Source organism: Sycon ciliatum, chromosome 3 (assembly GCF_964019385.1).
Source record: "Sycon ciliatum chromosome 3, ocSycCili1.1, whole genome shotgun sequence".
Classification (NCBI taxonomy): domain Eukaryota; kingdom Metazoa; phylum Porifera; class Calcarea; order Leucosolenida; family Sycettidae; genus Sycon; species Sycon ciliatum.
The window spans coordinates 31,547,517-31,565,137 of record NC_088645.1 but is presented as its reverse complement, the minus strand read 5'-3'; the positions used below and the strand labels follow the sequence as shown (position 1 = coordinate 31,565,137).

The 17,621-nt window shown below is 45.2% G+C and overlaps 1 protein-coding gene across 2 annotated transcripts in view; it reads left to right on the top strand.

Moving 5' to 3' along the window:
• Window positions 1-17,621, top strand: part of LOC135812667 (fibrillin-1-like) — a 61,815-nt gene that overhangs the window by 13,069 nt on the left and 31,125 nt on the right. For both annotated transcript variants that reach the window (XR_010552912.1, XM_065325945.1), the window contains exons 3-6: window positions 1,409-1,488; window positions 2,859-2,909; window positions 7,745-8,098; window positions 17,369-17,621. The exon at window positions 17,369-17,621 is cut by the window's right edge and continues 107 nt beyond it. Coding sequence is in view for 1 of the 2 variants with exons in the window: in XM_065325945.1 (XP_065182017.1) it covers window positions 1,464-1,488; window positions 2,859-2,909; window positions 7,745-8,098; window positions 17,369-17,621 (683 nt within the window). In the remaining variant the exon portion in view is untranslated. The remainder of the gene's footprint in view (window positions 1-1,408; window positions 1,489-2,858; window positions 2,910-7,744; window positions 8,099-17,368) is intronic.

Sequence of the window (17,621 nt, the reverse complement as noted above, 5' to 3'; positions counted from 1 at the left end):
TGGTGTGATGTGTTTCTTGACGTTAATGTGTGTGTGGGTGCGGGTTTGCGTGTGTGTATGCGTGCGTGTATGCGTGCGTGTGTGTGTGTGTGTGTGCAGCATTATAGTAATAATGCAGATTGATGGGTGCACGCGGCTGCTTCCTGCTGCCACTATGCTGCTATGATTGCTAGCGCTTTAACTGCATGCTCATGCTTTGCTGCTGGCTACAGTCACGTGCACTGTACATCACGGTAACCATGTCGGACAAACGTCTTGGTGCATGCTCACATGGTACTCTATGCGTTGTGGCATTCTATGTGTCATTCAACGTGACACTCAATGTGGCATTCATTCATGCACGACGCTGAACATAGGCGGCATGCATCGTGGCATGCTAAAGTTGGCCTAGTTATATATTTCGATCCGTTCTGTGTGTGGATCACTCTTGTCAGATCGTTGTGTTTCACCCACCCACCTCCCTTCTCTCATCTCTTATTTGCTTTGATAAAGAAAACAAACGGGTGTTGGCCATTTCCGGCTACTCAGGGCTCTCTGTCTTTGTCCCTCGGACATCACTATCGTCTTGGCTCCGCCAAGATCCTGCTCTCTCTGTAGCCCCTCACTGGCCAGCACCCTCCAAACCGCAAGCTGTTGTGTGTTGTAGTTAATGTGTGTGTGTGTTCGCATGTGTTCATGAATGTGTATCTGTGTGTATGTGTGTTGTGTTCGCATGTGTGTATGCACGTGTATAAGTGTGCGTGTATGTGTGTGTTTGTGAGGGTGCTTTCGCGCGCGCGCGCGCGCGCGTGCACATGTGTGTGTGATGTGTGACGTGTGAAGTAGTTCAATCAACTGCGTGAAGTAGAACAGGCAAAAATTAGTGGCGGTCAATTCATCAGCTTTGTAAGCTGGTTTATGGTGTAATCGCAGAACACGTTCCTATGTCCAACATAGTTTTTTTCGCTGTCGTCGCTTCAGATTTGGGCATGTGTGTGTGTGTGTTGTGTGTGTGTGCAGGTGTGTGTGCATGTGTGTGTGCATGTGTGTGTTTGTGTGTATGTGTTGTGTGTGTGTGTGTGCATGTGTGTGTTTGTGTGTGTGTGTGCATGTGTTGTGTGTGTGTTTGTGTGTATGTGTTGTTTGGGTTTGGGTGGGTGGGTTGTATGTGCCAGTGTATTTTTGATGGGTGTATGTGAGTGTGTGTATTTGTGTGCATGTCAGTGTGTGTGTGTGTGTGTGTGTGTGTGTGTGTGTGTGTGTGTGTGTGTGTGTGTGTGTGTGTGTGTGTGTGTGTGTGTGCATGTCTGTGTGCAGATCTGTGTGCATGTCTGTGTGCAGATCTGTGTGCAGATCTGTGTGCAGATCTGCACATATTTGCCTCCATTCATGAATTCCCCCTGCATTTTGTGTTTGCTGTTCTCTGTAGTGCCACAAGGTTTCTTCACCACTGTTGTGGTTTGGCTGTATTCAAGGACTCAAAGATGGCGACAATGAACAATCGTTCGGGTAGGTCCCTGTTGGCTTCTATCAATGTGTAGGTTGAATACAAAGTTGAACGTATCCTTACCAAGTTACTAGCCATGCCTGGGTCATGTCAAAGCTGACTTTTTGATCTACTTCGATCCAGCTCCATGGGTTCATTCATGTTTCTGGGCCTTACCTCTGTGGCACTGGTCAACATTCCTCGGGTCTGGTATCCATTCCTGGAACAAAACTGTAACACATGCGTGCACCACACAGCCTACTCAAATGCGTACTGGTCTGCTTCATATCATTTCGATGGGGCAGACAACTGTCAAATTTGGAAGGGGAAATTCCCAGTTCACATTCCACTTGATTTCTTTACTTGAACATAGTCCAGAACAAGTTTTTTACGAGATCTGGAAGAGTGTTGCTGTGATCTGTGGCACCAGCGTTCCCGTAAGGGGAAGCAGAACTTGATTCCCGTAACGTAAAGCAGAACTTGCTTCCCGTAACGTGAAGCAGAACTTGCTTCCCGTTACGCGAAGCAGAACTTGCTTCCCGTAACGTGAAGCAGAACTTGCTTCCTGTAACGTGAAGCAGAACTTGCTTCCCGTAACGTAAAGCAGAACTTGCTTCCCGTAACGTGAAGCAGAACTTGGTTCCCGTAACGTGAAGCAGAACTTGCTTCCCGTAACGTGAAGCAGAACTTGCTTCCCGTAACGTGAAGCAGAACTTGCTTCCCATAACGTGAAGCAGAACTTGGTTCCCGTAACGTGAAGCAGAACTTGCTTCCCGTAACGTGAAGCAGAACTTGCTTCCCGTAAAGCGAAGCAGAACTTGGTTCCCGTAACGTGAAGCAGAACTTGCTTCCCGTAAAGCGAAGCAGAACTTGGTTCCCGTAACGTGAAGCAGAACTTGCTTCCCGTAAAGCGAAGCAGAACTTGCTTCCCGTAATGTGAAGCAGAACTTGGTTCAGGCGAAAGATGATATTAGCATTGTACATGTATGTCATAAGATCACACCTGGTATTGATTAAGTCAGCGAGAGTCACACTGCCCATACGGTTTGGAGCACTGATGACGTCATTCTGCTCACACATGATATTTTACCAAAGGAATCGATGAAATCATTCAGGTCAATACTGAAAATATTATTATTTGGTTGAAAAAATTGATGTATGTCAAAGTTAGTGCAGGAATTCTGCACGTGTTGGGTACACCCACTAGATCTGCCTGCAATAGTGAGGTGCGTAATGTTAACGGGCATGTGTGTGTGTGTGTGTGTGCACGCGCACGCGCATGTGCGCCCGAGTATGTGCGTATGTGTGCGCGAGTATGTGTGTGTGTGTGTATGTGGATGTGCGAGTTGTTTGTTCCTTATTTCCCGGTCGTGAACATGCGGTCTGTTCACAGGATATTTGATTCTTGTTGCCGCCCTTATCGCCTGTGTTCCATATTGCAATGGTAAGTGTCTGTACCTCACGACATCGTTGAAATTTTCCAGACGCTAGTACGCCAAACACTGAAAAATGGGCACATCTACTCAATATGACAAGAAAATTGAACTGACAATCCTTGTCACTACACATTACAAGCATGTTCTTCCCTGAACGGCTAGAATTTCACTAGCAGTTAAACTCTACAGAAGTGGAAACAATTGAGCAAATCAGCCGCTCAGATCGGGTCTGCCTCAGACAATTTTAGGAAATTAGGCACAAAATCCAGCATTAAAAAAAAGTAAATCATTATGTCCGTTCCTGCTAACACCAGGTAAACCCTAGTGGCAGATGCAGCACCTAACGGTGGGGGTGAGTGAATGTGGAAGTCTCACAACCATTGGCAAAAGTGTCAACACCATTAGCTGCATCCATGTTCCCCTTGTGCCTGGCCACACGTTCCCAGTTGACTGTGGGTTGCAGCATTAATGGGAACTTATGGCAACGCTTCAATCCAGCTATATCCAGTGGCAGTCAGGTCAAAACTAGGAGATGAAGTTTTGTTCCTTTTTTAGGTGCAGGACGATGATTAAAAGACACAATGATGTACCGTGCGGGAAGATTCCAATCACTCAAAAGAGTGGACACCAGTGCATCAGAGTACATGGGAGTTCCAAACCCTTGGGAGAGGGGGGGGGGGGGGGGGCTATACTCTAGGTCATGCCAGTCGTCGTTGGTGTAATGTCAGGGGCATCGGAATCGGTGATTTCAGAAATGGACATTCTGAAAATCCATCCTACGTGTTTTGCACCCCTAAAAAGTATAGGGGCATCCCACACCTGCATAAGACTACATGTCTGTACAGGACTACAGGTTGTGCCACAGTCAATGCACTCTATAGAGCCAGACCAACCATAACTTCATACTTGGTCCGCCCAGTTACAATTGGCGCTTATCTTCACACTTGTCTCAGGAAGGAAATACGAATATTTGAAGCAAGCCCCGATCACAAAGCACTATGTACATGATTATGTACATGTCAGTAAGCAACGCAGTCACAAAGTCAAGCAAGTTACACATCCTCCTCGCCACTATCTTTGCTGGAGGAAGAGCTCAAAACGTTCGACTGGTCAGCTGCTGCACGTTTCATAGCTTGTTCTTTTTCTTGTCTCGAATCACGCTCAAAGGCAGTGCATGCCTGTCACCTTGCCGATCAAAAGCTGAGTGAGATTGCCCGCATGTTGACTGTAAGTGTTATAATCCCCGTTTGTCGCAATAATGCGTCTTTGTTTGAGACAAAAAGGCAATGCCATATCAGTGTCCTTTTTTCAAATCGCCTCTTGCGCTTGTCGTACTTGCTGATCAGTGCCAACGCGAGCCGCTGGTGCTTGTACATGCAGCGCAGTGATAGCTTCCACTTGATGTAGCACCTGTGCATACTGCACCTAAGTCCTAATGCCGTGCACCAGGCTTTTCGGCTAGTATTAGTAAGTAATTAGTTTCCTGAAAGTCCTTTGCACGGGTGGTTCCCTCAGGCCTTGGTGTTTATTTTGATTAGCTCCTTTGCCCTGTCCTCTGTGAGCTTCAAAGTGTGTCCGCCGGATTGGTCTCACTTTCTGGAGATGTCGACATGAGCTGCAGTTTCTTCGTCAGCGATTTGCTGGTGATAGCCCTTCACTAGGCGCTGTACTGTGCAAGCACTGAAATTCAAGCTCACAAAGCGCTTTTCAGCTTTTCTATACCTCCCCGGGGTAAACAATCCTTGCCATCAGGCAGCTGGAAGTAGACAGAAACTGTGTTCTCCATCGCTATGAAATGCGAACATCATGACCTATTTTACAGACTCGAGCGGAGTTTGCAGTGTTTTCTTGCGCTGACGGAGTGTTCGTCGGCGGCAGCTCCGTCAAAAAGACTCAAACAAACCGATGGCAACTTCTGTGATGGTTTGTGCTGTCATGTCGTCAGATGCAATGGTCAATGGTTATGTTCGGATGGTGAATCGGTGGTTCCATGCCGTGTGACACAGGCGGAACACCAAAAAACCAAGTGAGAAGACAAACGCCAATTTTAACTTAGCGGACCAAGTATAAAATAAAAGAATCAAGGAACTACTTCCTCCGCGTCATCGAAATTGTCGCAGTTTGACTAGTGACTTGTCACTTGTTACTGACAACTCTATAAGCTAAGCCATTCAAAACTCATTACACAGTATGATAGTCTGAAGACTAGAGTAACGTTCCAGGACAGTTGGACTGAGAGTTTTCATGCAGAGATGAAGTCCTCGTCGTCCCTGATGTCAATGGACGCAAAAATCTCGTTCCGAAATATTTCAAGGAAGGTTGAAAGTTGGTCACGCCTCATCTCAAACGCTTTGACTTTCTCCACAAGACAAGAGCTGCTATGCTTGTCGTCTGCTAGCTCTGGATGATTTCTACTTCACCACCAACGAAGCCTAGTAAGAATACACGATCGTTGCGAGGTCGGTTGATTACATGCATCACTAGGCTCTAGCACTACGTGTAGAGTCCACACGGTTCTTGCAGGTACAATCATGTACTGAGTGTCTCAGCCAGAGCGACAATTTTTCTCGCTGTTGCAGGCATTTAGTTTGCTGACCCCTCGATGTTTTTCCAAGCGCTGCCACTTGTTTCACGAAGTCATTCTCACCCCAGCTAAGGTAAAACATTGATGAGGCTTAAATGAATGGCCATAAGCTCGAGAAATGTGCAGGCTGCAACGCCTGACTGATCTCAGCGAGTCGAAATTATCATCGCAGCGACATCATCGAAGAAATTGCGTCTAGTTCAAAAATTCCAGCTTCCAATAACAGAAAATAGAACTTTGCCGTCACCCTATACTGATGACTATCGCCTATGTCCAATTCCTTGCCTCTGGTACGAGTGCTGGTAAGTAAATACCCCGTTTTATATCAAAAGTCAAACTGCGACAATTTCGATGACGCGGAGGAAGTACAAGTTACACTATAATGTCCACTAACACCACCAGTTACTAAACAATCAGCTCATGCGATAACATTGCACGACACTGACTGACATTCTACAACTAACTGGCTAACAGCTCTAGCACATCTCGGATGCGCACTCCAATAGCCTTCCTGCTTGGAAGGTTCTAAGTTATAGAAATAGCATAAGGAGGGGAAGGTGAGTGCAACCAAGATAAGCATGAGCTGAAAGTCTTAGCTGTGAAGGACTTTGGCGGATGTTCATGCATATCGATGGCAATACTGGCAAGACCATTGGTCAATATCATCAAAACCACAATTCAAGTACGCAAAGCAACACCCCACACAATTTGTGTGGCTCAAAAGGTGCGAAGATAACTTAGAACCTTCCAAGTTGGAAGGCTGTTGGAGTGCGAATCCAAGATGTGCTAGAGCTGTTAGCCAGTTAGTTGTAGAATGTCAGTACGAGGTGAATTGCTATTTCTGGACATTGTACATTTCTTGACATTTCGAGTAAAATAATTTTTCGTGGCTTGTAGAGTCAAGTCAGTCGAGTTGATGAAGTTTTTTCTTGCCGTAGTTGACAGCTGGGCGGTTGTAGTTTCTCCTCGTGTCAGTACCTTGTTGATAGCCTTTGCTTGTGCGATATTTCAACGGGTTTTGTTGTACTATGTCGCATGAAAATTTTGAGTAAAATAAGAAGTAATGGACGAATTGTTGGCCTCCCCATGTGCACTCCACTTCAGACGCTGTATAGTCTTGGACTTGTTGGCTAGAAGTGTGAAGAGGCCAACTGCAGTCCACCAATAGAAAAAATAACAAAAATGGTGCAGTATAGGATGCCTATCGATTCTATTTTTTACTTTCATGTCCAGAATTCCATGCACTGAAATTTAGGCCAAAATATTGGCCTGTCCAAACTTACCTGCTATCAAGTGTCTGTGATCACAGCATGAGCAATTGTCACATATTTGGAAAGATAAAGGATTAGGCCATACAATAAATTTAATACAAAGATATAAGAAAAATGTATAACATATAGCCAGTAGGGCTCTATTTCATTTTCATTTCCAGAAATTTCTATTCACCTCGTACCATAGGTCAGTGTCGTGCAATGTTATCGCATGGGCTGATTGCTTAGTAACTGTTGGTTGTTGAGATGGGCAACAAACCGATCCAGAGTCGCTGATATAAAGGCCTCTTTTACGGGCAAACAGAATACAATTGACAGTGGCATGGCGAATGATTAGAACACAACACCAAAAAATGAAAACAATTGCATGCGTGAAAAAAACGCAAAAAACGACAGAAAAAAACAAAAAAACAGGAAAATACAAGGGCACTGTCCTGCCCACCATCGTCTCCAAAACCTCACAGCCGGCCCTCCGAGATTGCCAACTCTCGCAATGCATTCACAGGACGGTGATATGACGATCGAGCACCGCGGATGCACATGATCGCCGACCGCAACAATGCCAGAGTCGCTCGTCCATGTCGCCAAAGCATGATAATTACCATCTATGTAGCGCTTGAAAATGCAGGGCTGTAATTCAGCAGAAGACAGGGCTGCATTCTCAAGTGCTGACACGAAAATAATGACCAATTGCGGCGCCAGATGATTCCCCAGGGCGATTTCTTTCAGCTCGCTGTACGGCTGATTGTCAAACTCAAAATATGTTGTTGGTCAGGATGAACTGGAGGGTATCTTGTACATCCTTCACGCCCAGAGCCAATGTATCGACGTCCTCGAGGTGCTTCTCCAGTAATGTGGTTGCGGCTTCTGGTTCGCGTTTCGTTGACCAGCAGTACACCCTTGTGCAGTTCACTGCAGGTAATTGTGTTACATCAGCCATGATTGTATTCGGTGTGGCGTTGTATTGATCTGCTGTTATGGTGTACAGGTCAGGTTGGTGTGGAATTGAGTGCTCCGTCACTTGGTGGTGGATTAACATCACACATAGTCTACTACCTGAATGGATCAAGTACAGCACAGGTTGGGCCGCACTATTTACCATCATGTCTGGCTGTAGGACAGGGTCATGGTGGTAGTGGTCAGTATTTCCGACTGACCAATACTAATACCAGTACAATTGTAGCTGAACAGGGAGCATTTACACTCGAGCAGGATGTTTTCACATCTAGACTACTCTGGAACACATCATCACATGCAACTCTGGACCCAACCTACACTGGACTGTACAGGTGTATTACAGATGTAGGAATGTCACCAGAGACATATCAACTCAATGTTGTAGGTATGTACACAATGACTGTGTGTGTTGTTAGTTATAATGACGAGACACTTGACATAGGTATTCTCAGTATTGTGCATCTACCCAAGATGATGACATCATGGCAAACTCTTCCCTTTCTTGGACAATATTAGTAGGTGCTTGTAAAGTAGAGCGAGGTGTTATTGCAACTCAAGTTTGATGCTCAGGGGATCATTAGTCAAATCAATCTCTTTTCAACGGTAACAATTGGCTCATATCTAAGTATTGTAAAGGAAAGTAAGTGAAGTGACTAGAGGTGGTGTAAGCCAACATTGTTAGTCTTACTATTACATGAGTAAAACATGGCGGGAAACATGCATACACACGCACACATGTGCCCGGGCGCGTGCACACACACACACACACATGCATACTTGCGAGTGCGCGCACACACACACACACACGCACACACACACATGCACACACACACACGGACACACACACGCATGCACACACATGCATACCTGTGCACGCGCGCGCGCGCGAGCGCACACACACACACACACGCACAAACACACACGCACACATGCAAACACATGCATACTCGCATGCATGCACACACACAGACACACACGCACAAGCGCACATGCACACACTTGTGCACACATACACACACCCTTATGCACAGACACACACGCACATATGATATGAGCCACAATCAGCGAAAACGACCCATAGAGGTTTCGAGAAAAAGGTCGATTTGTGACGTTCAACGATTTTTTGATCACGCTGCCAGCAGCGCGACGAGTTCTTTACTTCTTGAACTCCTTGCGCAATTGCTTGAAGTTATTTTTTGAAGTTGAAGTGGTGTGTCGAGTGGCGACTCAAGTGCTTCTTGATCTTGTCACGATGGCTGCATCAGTCATTGTCTACAGTTAGCTCGAGCCTGGTGGTGAGTGGATGCTGAAGTAGCACTGAAGTTCAGAGAGAGGATGAGGCGTTCTTTTCTTCCGACAACGATGTAGACAGCGAGGCGGAATCGCAGTCGTCATCCCGTGCTGCGATGTGGCTCAAGGTGGCCAATGAGTCGGACGATGAGGAGTCATCATCTGAGATAAATTCTGAGTTTGGGGCTAGGGATGGCAGCGACGTCGGACCTTCAGCTGTGGAGGAAGGAAGAAATGGAAGAAAAGATTGTGGAACGACTCCCCGCAGGAGCCCAGCTGTCCATAATTTTTTGATTTTTATTTCACGGATCCTCCAGAGGCAAATAGATGTCTATCGAAGGGAGTCTCCTAAGTAAGTTAGGAAAATGACAAAGTATGTTCGCAAGGGAGAAGAGGTAGAAGATACATTAGAATATAGAGTACAGAAGAAGTAAATTCAGTACTTCGGGTAGTACATTGCATGCTAATCATAATGAGAATTAGAAAAGCAGCATTGCGGACTACTATAACTGACATATACACAAACTATTGAAACTATCATAGATGTGGTTAGCCTAGACACAAAAGTCAGGAATACCTTTCAAAGAAAACATAGATTGCGAATGATGCCGACGAACGGCAATACCAAATTTCGCTGCTGTAGAGAGTGAACGAATATCTTCAGGGAGTTTATTCCAGGCAACACTCAAAGAAAAAAGGGTTGATTTACGAAAGTAGGTGCCAGCTTTAGGAAGAATTATGGATGAAGGGTGACGACTGCTTTGGGAAGAGGGTAGCTGGAAGTGAGACAACAAGGAGGGGTATTGGGAGAATATATGGTGGAAATAGAGGCCAATAAAATAAGGCCAAGAATCTGCCGTCGCCATGCTAAAGATTCCCAAGAGGACAGCACATTGAGGTCTTCTTTGGAAGTCGTCCACTCAGGCCGACGCTTGAGTTTACTATTTAAGTATGCTCTAGCAGCAGAAGCCTGCAGTTTATCAAGGGTTGTGGACATGGTGGCTGAAACGGAAAACATCCAAACGGGAAAAGCATATTCAAGGAGGGGACGAACATAACATTTATACAAAAAATTCACAGCAGGAAAAGGAAGGAAGTTGGACATGTGGTTTAGGCCACACTTTGTTTTTTCTATGTTTCTCGTCGGCAAATTTTAACAAAAGGTACGCGGGCGGGCGGAAAAAAACAAAAGCCAAGGAAAAAACAAGAACACTTTCTACTGAAAACTGTATACATTTTTCAATGTACATGTTTTGTTTGTTTTTTCTCTACAAAATCGATGTATATGCGTGATTCATACAAGACACTGCGAATACCATGTATACAGTACTACATTGTACAATCATGCGCTGTAGAGGCAGAAAATTTCGTCGGTCAATAATTTCGTCCAACTCCAAAGAAAAGGAGTTCGCCCGGTTGAAAATTTCGTCCATGGATCATAAGAGTGTATAGAAAAGCTGGACAAATCGATATTCGTCCTACATTTAATTTAGTCCAAAAGCCCCTTGGACGAAAAAGACGAAATTAAATTCCAGACGAATATTTCTGCTTGTACAGTACATGTAGTCCAATACATGATTGCACTACATTATCACATCAGCCCACGAATATCAGGCAAACTGCTACAATGAGAGCATAAAGTTTGATTACGAGATGGCGAAGAGAACATACATTTATCTGCTATCGCATCAACAAACGTTTCCCACTCGTCATTAATTTGTGGTTTTGTTACTTCAACGTTCTTGTGTCTGCTTATCAAACTCTTGTCTCCATGCTGCTCATATTTCCTTGCCATGCGTCTATTGCTTGGATTTTCTGCTTACGACATCGTTCCACAGATGCCAGTTGCAACGGAACTCGTCCGACTTACGGTATTCCTGGGACCCACAAGGCTCAGGCAGTGAACGACTGAAAGCTTCGTGATGACAGCCTTCATCGCAGAGAACGGACGAGGAGCGCTCCTTTGCTGCTGTGTTGCAAACGTATACGATTATTGATTGACGCATCTAACTGCTGCAGCATGTGCAGCGTACATACATGTACGTAGTATGAACCTTTTTTTTTTCTTCCGAAATGTCTGAAAACCTACGCGGGCGATGACGAGAAACATAGAAAAAACAAAGTGTGGCCTTAAAAGAAAAACCCGACCTCGAAATTTGCTGGTAATGTGTTGAATATGGGGGGACAGATTGAGTGAAGGAGTGAGGATGATGCCCAGATAGCGGTGGGAAGAGGGCTGGGTCAGTAACGTGCCGGCCATGGTGACGGTCCTGGGATCAGATGGGTTTGATTTAGGTCTGCAAAAGGGAACATGGACACATTTGTTAGCATTGAAAACTGCTTCAGCTTTATGGGACCAGTTCACACATCTATCAAGGTCTAGTTGCAAGGAGGCAGTGTGCGCGGCGGGTACGACAGTAGGCGGAGAAACGCAGACCATGTTGGAATCATCCGCAAACAGAGTCAGATCGCTAGATTGGGGAATGCTGGGAAGCGAGTTGATAGAAAGGTTGAATAATAGAGGGCATAGGTGGGAGCCTTGTGGCACACCAGCGGTGAGCGACATATGGGTTGATAATGCAGTGCCGACCCGCACAGACATCGATCGGCCTTCCAGGAAGTCCATCAGCCACGCGAATGAGTCAGGTGCACACCAACCGGACAGACATGAGGCTAGGAGGCGATGGCTGGTACGATCAAATGCCTTCGAGAAATCGAGAAAGACGCCATCACACTGGGCCCGGTTATTAAATGCAGAGCTGACAGTTGATGTGACATACACAAGTCGGTCAACCGTGCATCGGTGGTGGCGAAACTCGAACTGTTTCGGCGACAGTAGTTTGTGTTTCGCTACAAACGCGTACACCTGGGGGCTGATTAATGCTTCGTAGCATTTTGCCACACAATTCAGCAGGGATATCGGCCGGTAGTTAGCAGGGTCATTGCGAATTCCCTTACCCTGGTAAATTGGGGTAACGATTGCAACTTTCCACTCAAGGGGTTGGGATCGGTAAGTGGTGCAGCGGTTAAAGAGAGCAGTGAGGGATTAGGCGAGTACTTCTGCTGTCTCTCATAGGATCCTGTTAGGAAAACTGCCAGCTGTAGACTTTCGCACACTTAGGGTCGACAGTGCCTTGAATACTTCTACGATAAACAGAGGGCGGATGGCAAATGTTTCCGAAGAAGAAGGCATGGCGAGATCACGATAATCTGCATCCGACGACGGTGTAGCTTGGCTATTCTTGGCGAACTGTTTACAGATGATGTTCGCTTTCTCAGATAATGTATCCAAACCCTGCTGGGAGAGTACGCGTGTACTCGAGTCTGCTGAGCACGGTTTTTCTTCCTTTTTTCAGCTCCAGTTTAGCTGTATTTTTCATTGCAAAGCCGTCCTCGATTGCTGTGTTCGTTGTTCAAACGAAGTGGACATTCAATGAAGAAGGCAGAGGACATAGGAGCCTGATTGGAGTTTCTCGTGGCATAGTACGGCCACACAGAGAGTCAGAGACACTTTGCGATTTTCTGAATATAAATACCATACGCACGATTCAGAGTTCATTTTGTGCGATATCAAAATTGTTTGTGATGCACCACATTGAGCCGAACACGATCCAAACACAAGCTTACCAACGGTTAGGCTGCCGACCTGACTGGACAAATGATCCCTGGCTTCACCAGACGCCAGAAGTCGGAAACCATGTCTTTTGCCGCGACGTCCATCTTCAAAAAGAACTCCATCTTCGTCGTGAAAAGGCTTGAAATACTCGATATTCAGCGGAGATTCGCGGTCTCATGCTTTCTCAGATTGAATCCTTTTTGTTGTAGCAGTTGCAGGGCAGATCCCGGCACTACTTCAACAGGGTTCCGCTTCAAGGTATACTACAAACAGAATTTGAAAAGGTATGGTTTGCTGAGCGATTGTTCTACCTACGTCATTCAAACTTTGCAGGATGGTTCTGACCTACATGGTAGGCATGGAACAACAGGGTTTCATGTCATAGCTGACACACAAAGTCACACACACAGCAGATCCGTGTGCACGGCCACTGAATTTGTGGACGTCGTCATCTTCTTCCCGCTGGTCTCAAATGTACGATGACGTGCTATTTCGCCTGACGTTACTGCACTATTTCAAAGGTATTCAAGCTGCTTACTTTTCTCATCTGAGGTACTTCAGTAGATGTGTTTCAACAAATTTCTAACCATAAAGGAATTTTGAAATTTTTCCTATTTTCGCTGGTTGAGGCCCATATATTCAATCTGCGTACAGAACTGTTTCGTCCTTTGTGGGCTTTTCCAAAGCCAGATTTAAACCAGACGCGAACGTACCTTGCCAGAGTGCTCAAACTGACAAGTCAGTGAGGTCTGCATAACACAAACAACAGAGGCACTACTAGTGCTCAACTACTACAAGAGCAGGAGCGAAAAACTCAATCTGCGGACAGAACTGCATCGACCTTTGTGAACTCATCAGCCCAGCGCAGAGAAAATGAGGCCGAACCTGATAACAATGAAACATAAAATTTCCAAAGCCAGACAATCCCCAAACGATATACAGAGTAAGATCAGATCCCACATCTGTGAAAAGGGTGCTCAACATCAAAGATGGAGCAATGACACACAACTCATCAACCGATGATTAGCTAAGAAATTTGTTGTTACTCCGAGTTTCGTGCAAGAGCACTCATCAGACAACTTCATACTGACACTCAAAGTAGAAAACACCAAATAAATACTAGTAGTCGACATTGGGCTGGAACATGGAGGATGTCAGTGCTAGGTCTGATAATCTGTACCAATGGATTGTGCTCTTTAGGAGCTATCAATGGGGAGCAGGTGATAAAATTGTAAAATTTGGAGGTCAGCGTTTTTATTGTATTTCAAGGATTACCCAAAGGCTCTAGTGGGAGTGATCATGTTGTTGCAAGTCCAGTTCGGATCGGACTAACATTCCGCCAGATGCGGAAGTACCTGTCCTCAGTGTACAGCCAGAACATGATGAAGAACAGCATGATATGCTCCAAAATATATTTTGTGCACGGATGTAGTACAGTAATAAGACTGATATCATCAGTGATGATTGTACTAACTGACATACGTCTGGAATACATACATAATCAGTATGTTGGATAGCTTCGTGGCATGTATGTGGGACAGTAATAATTATGATGTCATCACCCCCCCCCCCCCCCCCAGCCAAATCATGGAAACAACACTGCATACAGATATGCAAACACACAAGCACACATGCACACACACACACACACACACCCACGCGCATGCACACTCACACACACACGCACCCACCCACGCGCATGCACACTCACACACACGTAATTTTGTGAACATTAAAATCCGGCGGAATGACCGATGCCAGCACCATTTCATGAGTAAACGCACTATAGTCAACGTAACCACTGCAAAAATGCACCAGCTGGGTCTAGCAATCATTTCCTGCAATGCATAGTCCACATGGGATAAATAGTTTATTAAACACAGAGCCTCATGTGGAGGTTCACTCGAGATTTCGTTCTAGGCTGAGCCTTTTTTTCAATGAACTATTCGAATGGGACCTGTCACATCAAGCTTAACGTTTGGGCTATTGCTCTTGCAGTACTGGCCACTGACCTCAGACCGACGGCGTCATAGCGCGGTTGGGAGTGTACCCCGTGAAAAAGGGGGGGGGTGGCCAACAGGGCACGTTTCAGCGTTCTACAGCTCCAAATACCCAAAGGACAACTAATATCTCATATGGATGTTTTGGTATTTTCTGTACATCGCATGTAGACATAAAGGAAGCCATTCACCTCGAAAATTCCCAAAATCCGAAGTACAGTGGATATCGGTTATAAAGTCATCGGACATAGTGATAAACCGGCTATATTGATACAAAATGAAAATATCAAAAGCAAAACCAGAAAAAGCCAGTCAAATTATCATTATAACCAATATATCGTATATAGCGATAAATCGGCTATAAGGATACAGAATCACCATTCAAAACACCTCTTTGTGCAGAAAAAGTATCGTCTATAGTGATAGCAACACACGAGTGTGAGGCATTGATGTCTCGATTTGGAGCCACATGTGTGTTTCCATAGGGTATTCTGGTCTGGTGCTTCCTGGATGATGCCTTTGGGCCAAGAAGTTCTTCGCTCTAGACTGGAGAAGGTGCAGTAGCATCCATCACGTATCAGTACGCTACATTAGCGCGATCGAGTACCCACACGTGTATAATGTGTATGTATGACGCGCGCAGTTGAAAATCGCCTGTAGTGATATACCGGTTATAGTGATAAAATGTGAAAAATCAGAAGGGCACGTTATAACCAATATCTACTGTACAAGCATGCTGTACGTTCTAGCACCAGCCGCTGTGCTAACATGTACATCGTGTCCAGCAAAAGTGAGGACCTACATCCCTATATGCGATACATGTGATATGTATATGTACATGGCCGGCCCGGACAGTCACGAGTTTTTTTTGGAGTGAGAAGCAGATCCTTTTTTTTTGTTCGGTGGGATGGAACGATCTGCCAGTGGACTGGAGAGCTACAACACTCAACGCAGAAGAAAGGGCTTGCGGGATATTCTTCGTGGCAACATGACTTTAGTTTGCGAGAGACTTTCGTCCTTTCGTTGCGGGCGCAATTCTTGTTTCTGCCCCAGAACACTTGTAGAACGAAACGATCATAAGTCGTTTGGTGAAGTGAGTCAGGTCAGTGAACAGCTGCGAAATGTTCTGGCATCAACGAGCATCAGTCCAAACACTTTCCAACTTCGGAGAATGAATCACTTCCCTGTCCCTTTGACCAACGCGGCGTTCGGGGGGTGTAATTTACTTTCGCATCGAGTGTGTAGAAAGAATATAATTATTGTGTTGTAGCTGACATACCGGTAATGTCTCCTGACCGTGCTGGTCGCCATTGTAACATGGTAGTTCTTGGACATGTTTATTTCTGGACCTAGTCAGCACCGCCAGCGCTATTTCCATCAAGGTTTGCATACCGTCAACTTTAGTCTGTATGTGACACGAGAGAGCTTGGAAGTTCAGGGCCCTATGCTATGCTTTTTGCCTAGCTCATCATGAATGTTATTAGAGCTGATGGAAATATTTTTTCCATTGATTGGATACATAATTGTCGTCTACCACCTAAGTCCTAAATGACCTAGGCTAGAAAAGCATAGGGATGTTATAAATTATTATTATTATTTATTTTTTCAAGACATACTGTAACCTGGGATTCAAACCCGCACTATCGACCTGCATGCATTCCCCCGATACACTTCGCATACATACTCATTCATCCAAGTTGCTTCATGTTATGATCTTGCACTTGAAAGCCCTATTTGAATTTTGTGGCCAGCTGTCTTTGATGGTATGGTGCGGTATGGTATACCGTACTTCCCCGATTATAAGGTGCACTCGATTATAAGTCGCACCCCCATTTTCAAGTTTGAGCGATATTGATTTGATATATTGACTTCAGTAGTAAGTCATGCACGATTGTAAGTCGCACTCCCTTTTTTACCGTTGAATTTTAGTGTAAAAAGTTGCGACTTATATTCGGGGAAATAGGTAAGGTACAGGATAGCGCCAGGCATGCCGACGGCACAAACAAACAAACAAACAAACACTGAATTAAAGCTGTGTGGACCCTGGCTAGCGGCAGTAACGTCTTTTGCATAGCTACGGGAATTGAACAATAATCAACTCTTCTCTACCCTCAACTTTAGTCTGTATGTGACATCAAGAGTACATAAACCAGAGTGTGCAACTGTGCATATCAGATCTGAAACAGCGCAGTTCGTGCACTACGTCACCCTGATGAGATCAGCCAAGCCGCGACTTGCGTACAGCTCAAATTTTCATGTTTCATAGCCCGGAAATCAGCCAAGTTTGCTTGATTTTAGACGTCCTGTTTCAGGATTTCGGTGTTTTGTGTGACTGTGTACGCTGCGTACATCCACCGACAAGTAAAGTCACCAGGCTATCCGTCTCAAAAACCGAAATCAGGACAAACTCAGTGAACTGCACCACCGCGACTGGTTACGCAACTTTTCACCAAACCTGTGGCTTACCATGCCGTCAGAAATGACGTAGTGCACGAATTACGCTCCCACAGGAACCATCCCGAGTTGCACACTCTGGTTTATGTACTCTTGGTGACATTAAACACGAATTAACTCTTTTCTACCGTCAACTTTAGTATGTGACTTTGAACAATAATCAACTCTTTTCTACCCTCAACTTTGTCTGGTGATCAAGTTGTACCAAAGCTTGAAAATGATAAACCACGTGATCATAGTTTTTCAAAGTCTTCGATCATTTCTCTGTCACTGTATGTGTCTCTGCTATGCACAGTTCCACCTACCATACTGTCATTCAACACATCGGATTATGTGGACAACAGCAACACTGCGCACCCGATCAGTTGTAAAGGTCAGGGATACCCAGCACCTACAGTGACACTAATGGTCAACAGTGTCGTATTGACAGGCAGTGATACAACCAATTGTACTGGTGGTGTGTGTACAAAGACACGAACAGCATCACTAGATGGGAGTACCTACACACTTGGCCAGTCCATCAACATTGCCTGTACTGTGGATTTCAA